Raw genomic sequence first — 7831 nt, forward strand, 5'->3', positions numbered from 1 at the left:
TTTTCTTAGAATTTCACTGGAGCCAATTAACCAAGTCATAAAACCTTCTAAAGTATAAGGGAGGGTGTTGCTCACTTTATGGGCTGCTTCCTATGCTTAATGTCTCTGGCAGTTACAAACTTAATTTAGTCAAAGGCGTTGAAGCTGATCTTCCATGGTATGGCCTGGACTGTGTGTGCTCTGGTATAACCCTTATTTGGGTCATTTGTTCTCTGTTGATGTATTGAACATGACCACACATGCTGTACTTCCAGAACTCAGGGCAGCATGGGCCTAATAGTAAGCAGCAAATGGAAACTCCAGTCACATGTGTATAGGAAGGTTTTAGATGCTGTGAGCTGCTTCAGTTCAGTGTAGTGTGCATTGTACCCTAATAGAGAAAACATAGAAAGTTTGTTCTATCATATGGCTAAATTCAAGGCAGATGTACTTTAAAAGTTTTCTTTTTAATTTCTGCGTATGTCAGACTAATTGACCCTGGGGCCATTTGCATAGGAGAAGTACTAAGTCTTTAAAACTTTTGTATGTGAAAAATTTAAATATGTGGAGAAGAACACATGACTGTCACCTGATCTCAGTGGAGACCTGAGCAGCGTGTTTCCTTTACATATCTGCTCACCATTTTTTTCACTTCAGGTACACATGAGTATTTGAATGTGTCTACATATAATTTTAAAGCTACCTGTGTTTTTTTTGCCTTTTAAAAACGTATTTAAAATATTAGGGACTAAGGAGATAGCTTTGCCTGTGAAGTGCTGGTGGCATAAGGACCAGTAACATGTGAGAAAGCCAGACATGGTCGCACATGCTTGAACTCCCAGTACCAGGAGGCAGACCTTCCTAATGGAGAGACGATCTCCAAACACAAGGATGTACCAAGGTTAACCTCTGCTTTCTGTGTGCACGCTTATACACTTGCCACCTGCACAGAGCAACAAGTCAATTTTAAGTTCTCTAAGTTAATAAGCCTGAGCAAATAGTGCTAATGTGGCTTTTAGGACCCGAGAAGATCAGGCGGTAGGCCCTGAATTCTTTTAGGATGCTAATGCTTCCCAAGAACAGCGCCTGTTTCTGTGTGCAGGAGTGTTTCTGGGTAACATTTTCTGTAAAATCCCCAGTCATAGGGTGTGTTAGTGGGCGCACCACCAGCTTCCCTCACTGGGATCCTGCTCTTCCACGTTCTCAGGGCTGCTGCTTTGAGGAACTTTCCTTTCCTTAGGAAAATGCTTCATGAGCCTATAGGTTTGGGGATGTACTTTATATGATGGGGATTACAAAAACAATTTTTATCATGTTTAAAATTTTTTGGTGCTTATTAAAGCTAAGTTAAATTATTTAATTTTAAAAAGCCCCTTTAGAAGAGACTCTGATCTATTTTACTTCATTTTTATAAATTAAAGCATTAATTGGCAGATAATCTAAATTTTTCATTTTGGAGAATAAAGCTTTTTTTTTTAAAAACAGGATGAAACAAGTGAAGATGCTAACTGTCTTGCTTTGAGTGGACATGATAAAACAGAGACAAAGGTATACTAACTTAGCCTGTAGAATGTGCACGGGTAGAAGTGCAGGCGTGTGGTGCTGAATCGACTGGAGTGTGTGGGGTTCTCTTACCACTGTTTGTAAGAGACCTTTTTTTGGGTTCTTTTTAATGTTAATAATGTCTGAGTGATGGGAGTGGAGCAGTGTGTAAAACAGGAACTTAGCCTTCAGGAGAGAAGGTAAGATGGTGGTGTTAGAAAGACAGTACATGTCAGGAAGGCTTGAGGAGATGGGGTAGGTGCTGCTGTTAACGGAAGGTAGGGATAACCTTTTGAAGCAGCACTTGCCTGACACTTGAATCCAAGGCAGTCCGTGAGACTAACCTCACTGTCGGGTCTGGCAGTAGGGTTGGGTTAGAAAAATCGTTTTCAGCAGGTTTTGGCTTGAATGAGGTGGGCAGTGAGGAAGATATCCTGGTTCTCTTCCTATTGAAAGACCAAGAATGACTTAATTTTAGAAATTGAGGTATGCCAAAGGCTTAATATTCCCACTGTAGCCAAATTCCCACCAAGAATATCTTAATAAGTGTTCTTTTGATGCTTTTCAAGCTGTGCGTGTTCACATATGCACCAGTGCCTTTTATTTTCTATTTATAATGTACTTTGCAAACCAGGAAGTATGTTTACATTATATGATGTGCACAATGACTGCACTGGAGGGTCTTATCGCACCTTACTAGCTGCTCATGGTCAGCAACTGTCTCCACCAAAAGCAAGTTTGCACCTTCTGCCTGCAGACCGTGCACTGTACGTGTGTCTGCCGTCCGCTTAAGAGTGCTTAAGAGCCTGATGCACATTCCCATAGTCCTCCACTTCTCCCAGTCACTGCCTGTGTCCTGTTAACCCTCTGCAGTTTTATAGGAAAAGCGGTGATGGCTCCTGTTTTTATATTTTAGAAACATGTTTTTATCTGTATTTTCACTTGTTTGTGTCTTATATACTCCTCTATGTGAGTGAAGCTGTTGTGGGATGACCCAGTTCATCATCCTGTGTTGATTGGTTCACTTTTATCGGAACTGGGACATTGATTGTTGGACAGAGGAGGGCAGGAGAGATCATAAGGAAAGGATAGCATAGATTATGGCTGTTTGCCTCTTTAATTACAGATATGGGGCAGTTTGTGCCTCTGAATAATTTTATTCACTAACATTATGTATTTTCCCCACATAGTTAAGGATTTTCTTTGGGTTTGTGTTTTATTAATTATTGTCTAGGTAACATTTTCTAGAGTGCCTGTGCATACCTTTAATTAGTACTTGTTAAAATATCCAAGTTAGAGCAGTTTGGGACCTGTGAGATTCTTTGGCCATGCCTTACAGTGTGTATCTGAAATGGAGACATAACCTATAACAGGGCTCGATGACATGGTGCGATGTCATTCTGGTCATCTCTCCACCTTCCAGTTGCTAATTTGTCTTCTTTATTAGCCACTACACCCAGTTACTCACTTTATTGTTATTTTTTTCTCTTCCCCTCTGCCCATCCTTTGTCTCCTAGGAACAAGTTGGCATGGAGACAAGTGCGGCTCCGTCAGAAGCTGCTCCGGCCTCGGCGTCTCTGGTGGCCTCTCAGGTACTAAGTGTAAGAAAGGCACGGAGAGTTTGGTCAGTGGTTTTGATATTAGAGTGGTATATTGATTTCAAATGAAAGTTTATGCTAGACCATTAAACTTGTGGAACTAGTTAACTTGAAGCCTGTAAGTTTTCTGTAGTGTAAAGTTAAAGGCAGGCAGACAGCTGACTTGGAGCTGTTCGGAGGCTCTGTCTGGCTCTGACTTGTGGTATACGTTGGCCTCTCAGCTTCTGGGAGGCTCAGGCAAGTTTCTGGGGCGGAGACTATGCTGAGCTCTGTGGTGAGACCCCAGTAAAGGAAAAGGAGGCAGGTGTAGTTCTTCCCTTATACTGCGGGTTCTTCAGATCCTCAGTGGGGTGGGTGGAGGTGTGTGTGTGTGTGTGATGTATGTAAATGCTTATTTCTAGAACAAAGGGTGACAGTGAAACAAGAAACAAAAAGTTGTTCTGGACCTGTTTGCAAGGGTCAGAGAGATTTTCATTGTATTTATTCATTCATGGAGCATAGCGGTTTTTTGGGGTTTTTTTTTTTTTTTTTGAGACAAATTTCAGTATGTAGCTTAGGCTGTCCTGAACTGCCTTTGGCTCCCTGATCTTTTTTATTTTTAAGATATGTTTCTGTTTCAGTTTTTAGTACTGGTTTTATTTAGTTATTCAGTAGACAGTAAATAACTCCAGAGTAATTGATGAGTGGTGGTAGTGTTTGCTGGGACAGTTTCTTATGCACACAAGCAGTCTCATCTATTTAATTCACAAACCGTCACCTTGTGTCTTGTTTTTCTTTTTGAATCCTTTAAACTTAAGAAAACCAAAGTCGGGCTGGAGAGATGGCTCAGTGGTTAAGAGCACTGGCTAATCTTCCTGAGGTCCTGAGTTCAATTCCCAGCAACCACATGGTGGCTCACAGCCATCTGTAGTGGGATCCGATGCCCTCTCCTGGTGTGTCTGAAGACAGCTACAGTTACTTATATATTAAAAAAATAAATAAAAAAGAAAAAGAAAAACCAAAGTTTAGGTCAAACGTTGGCCCAAAAATCAGTGTTTTCTTTTAGTACCTACTAACTAGATTAACTGAGGTATCCCTGAGCCAGCTGCCGTCCATGGTACTTTGCTGTGGCTTAGAGTCTGTGTGTTCCTGGGAAACCCTCTTCCACAGTCTGACACCACAGTGTTCTGCTCTGTGTCCGAGTTTATGTGCTTTTAGTCAAGTGCAGTACACGTGAGATGGGGACATGCCCTTGTGTTCCTGCACAACACATTTCCTACTCCACTGATCACACCCCACAGCCATGGCGCCCCATGTCTGTGAGAGTATTTTTTTTTTTTTTTTAGTAGAGTTTCATTCATTTGAAAGGATCTATAAACCAGTCAGAGCACCTCAGTTCTGCTGATTTTAGAGAATGCATCTTGTGTCCTGTGATTTGGCGAGGACTTCACTGAGGAGGTGGGAGAGTCTCAGTATAGCATTGCCACACAATGGAGGGAATTAGAGATAATTGGGAGCATCTCCAATTTATCTTCAGAGTAACCCTTGGTTAAAGCCACAAGAAGGAGTGGTTGGCTTTGACTTAACAGTTGCTGAAGCTGGCTGAGGAGTATGTGAGACTAACGAAAGCTCTCAACTTCTTTATCTGTGCAGAAACTTCTCATGAAACATTTTATGATTTATTTCTGTATTTTTGAAATGTTAAAATGCCTTGCGATATAATTTCTAATACAATTTTTTTAATTCCCTAAAAGTTGGGATAAATTATATCTATTCAGTTGTATAGTTAATTTTATAATTTATAGTGTCAGAAAATATCTGCTAACTGCTGGTTCTATGTATCAGGTGAATTTAAGCATTTCCTCCACATGAGGGCACTTCAGTACCACGTCTTGTTAGAGCAGTTAGTATCTTAACTCAGCCCAAATTAGCTGAATGTTATTTTATCACTATCTTCTGTTCTTTATTTTGTGAAGCATATTTCTAAGGTGTATATTTAAAGCTATTAGAATAATTTTGATAAGCCGTGAAAACGTTATTATGCAATCTTAAATTTTCTGCAAGTCTAGAGTGTATATGGGTTTACTAGTTACGTTTATTTGCGCTGCATATTTTCCATTTAGAACTGCTTACTTTTAGTTTGAATGCTTGTCCTCCCATCATAATGCCGAATCTTTCCTAGGAGGAAGCAGTGGGAGACGCATCCCCTGTGAGCGACAGTGCTTTAAACCGTGCTGTGTTCTTTGCTTTCGTTCTCAGAAAACATCCAGTACAGACCTTTCCGATATCCCTGCTCTCCCTGCAAACCCTATTCCTGTTATCAAGAATTCAATAAAACTGAGACTGAATCGGTAAAACCACCTCAGGGTCCATAAACAGTATCTGCCAACTCAACCCGTTGTCTCCAGATGCTTAAACAAAAGAAAGAAAGAAAAAAGAAAGGAGAAAGGAGATTGGAGGGACAGGACTAGCCCTGACTGACTGGGTTTAGTCTTGGTGACCTCCCTTACTTGGGCTCATCAGCACTTGATCAGCAGTCCAGGTTAGTATGGAAGCCAGGAGTACTGTTATTATTGTGTTAGCAACAGTTGCATTAACTATTTCAGAAAAATTACTGCCTTTAAGAAGGAAAGAAAACAAAACCCTCAAGCTGCGTTTGTATCCATAATTGACATCCAGATTGGGTTTATGTGTGATGATGCATTGTTTGGAAAATTGCAATACAAACTGGCATAAGAACTCCTTATTCTGATGATGCACTTTTATGTATTTTTTTTATTAGAAAGTAGAACTAATTTTAGATTTTCAGCTTAATGGATTTTCAATTTTTTTCCCAAAGAATTTTCTTTACAATTAGTCTTTAAATTGGATTCCTTGTGCAGTGGTGTACCATTCTGCCTCAGAAAGGACAGGAGGACACCTAGCTCAGTCCTTACGGGCAGCTGTAACCCTTAGGGTGCATTGTCAATGCTAAGGTATACTTTGGACACTGAAAGAAGAATTAGGCGATACTTGGTTTTGATGAGGTTATGATTAAGAAGTATATATTCCTTTTATTTATAGAGTTGTTTTATAGTGCATACAAATCAGCAGTCAGCCAACAAGTGTGGTCTTTGAGCTTTCTCAAGCTCTGTTCTTTTGCCTTCAGTCTGTTAGTCTTTGAAACAACGACAGTGCTTTCTCCCCATCCCCCTTTTTTCTTTTGCCTGTTTTTCCCTTTTGCTTGAATGCACAAGGTAAGGCTTATTTCACAGAAACCAGAATGCCAGTATTTTCCTAAGCCATGACATGTAACCGTGACCCTGTGGCTACGTGACACAGAACACTAACGTTGGTCCCATGGCTAGAACTTGAGAATGACTGAAAGCCATACCCGTGAAGCATCTCCGGAGGATGGCCATTTGATCTCTGAGAGGACTTTTGTACACTCCACAGAACTCCTGTTCCTGTCTTACACAAAGTTGATTTTCAATTTTAAAAGTGGGCAAAAAGGCATTTTCTTCCAGATTTTTAAACTAATTTTTATTTTTAACCAGTTTATCAAAATTTGTCAGTGAATTTTACATACAGAAACATTTTAAAAATCATTCCTAGTAAGCACTTGACGTTTAGTCAGCTCTCCACTTTTGAATTTTTTTGTTCTATCAAAAATTAGAAACTTCCTTTAAAGACAATGATTTCTCATAATTAAGTAGCAGAATTCTCGTCCATCTTGTGACGTGTGAGGACGCCAGAGGTTGATAAGGTTCCTCTTGTCGATCTGGGTAGAGCAGGCCTGTAGCAGCAGATCTTTGTATGAGCATGGTTTCCAATCCTTCATCTCGCTGCATTCTATCACACATTTGTGCATTTTCACGTAACACTGCAATTAAACTCTCCTGTCCTCCTAAATTAATTTCCAAAGTTGGAGTATAGTCTTTCCCTTCAGCTGTGCATTAATTAAGGCTTTCTTTACCACTTACATTGTTTATATACAGTGTTCTTTCTGCTCTCCACCTCTCGCTCTGCAGTCACCTTGCCCTCCCTCCCTCCCTGCCTCCCTCCCTCCCACCACTTGAGTAAAGAAGACAGTTCGCTAACAGGTGACATGTCCCGTGTCTGTGTGTGTAGCTGCAGAGTTAGATTGACATCACCAGGCACAGATTTAGTCTTGTCGTTTTGTTTACACATTGGGGAAAAATTCAGTTTAATAAACGTTCCATGTAACTGCATCCAAGTTTCACCAGGCTGGAGACGTGGATCTTTTCTGTGTAGTGACTTTTTACTTCTAGTTTCCATAACCTGGAGATCAGACTGTTGCTTTCGCATGATGTAAGTAGTGTCTCATGACTGGAGTTTGCTTTGTTTTATAGTATCTGTACTCCTTGTATTTTTCAAGAGCTATTTTGTAAACAGATGATGTATTTCTCCATTGAAAACACAATAAAAAAAAAAAAGGCACAAATCCCACAGTTGGCTGATTTCTTTTGACTCTCCCCTCCCCTCACTCAGTGATCTGATGGAATTGGTTCTACTTATACAGATGTGGTACAGCCCAGACATGAAGACTGGAATTGAATGTGCTCATATTTGGCAGGTTTGCTGTAGGTCAGCCTGTTTGTAGCCCAGTACTAATGGGTCTCACACGGTAGCAGGCGATTGTTGTTCACAGAAATGGTCTTTGGGGAGGAAGTACGATCAGAGCTGCGACTGAGTCACTTTGAGCCGTTCCAGTTTCTGCAGTGGCATTGTCC

General features: G+C 40.5%; 1 protein-coding gene across 15 annotated transcripts in view; it reads left to right on the forward strand.

The window, feature by feature from the left end:
• The window catches only part of Papola (poly (A) polymerase alpha), a 52367-nt gene extending 44820 nt beyond the window's left edge, over nt 1-7547 (forward strand). For 4 of the 15 annotated variants that reach the window (XM_087553483.1, XM_087553484.1, XM_087553491.1 and 1 more), the window contains 3 exons: nt 1465-1527; nt 3039-3113; nt 5281-7547. In XM_087553483.1, coding sequence (XP_087409609.1) covers nt 1465-1527; nt 3039-3113; nt 5281-5433 — 291 coding nt within the window. In that variant the 3' untranslated portion in view covers nt 5434-7547. 15 annotated transcript variants of the gene reach the window in all.
• The last annotated feature ends 284 nt before the right edge of the window (nt 7548-7831 follow it).

This window comes from Rattus norvegicus, chromosome 6, assembly GCF_021556685.1.
Source record: "Rattus norvegicus strain SHRSP/BbbUtx chromosome 6, alternate assembly SHRSP_T2T, whole genome shotgun sequence".
NCBI classification, from domain to species: domain Eukaryota; kingdom Metazoa; phylum Chordata; class Mammalia; order Rodentia; family Muridae; genus Rattus; species Rattus norvegicus.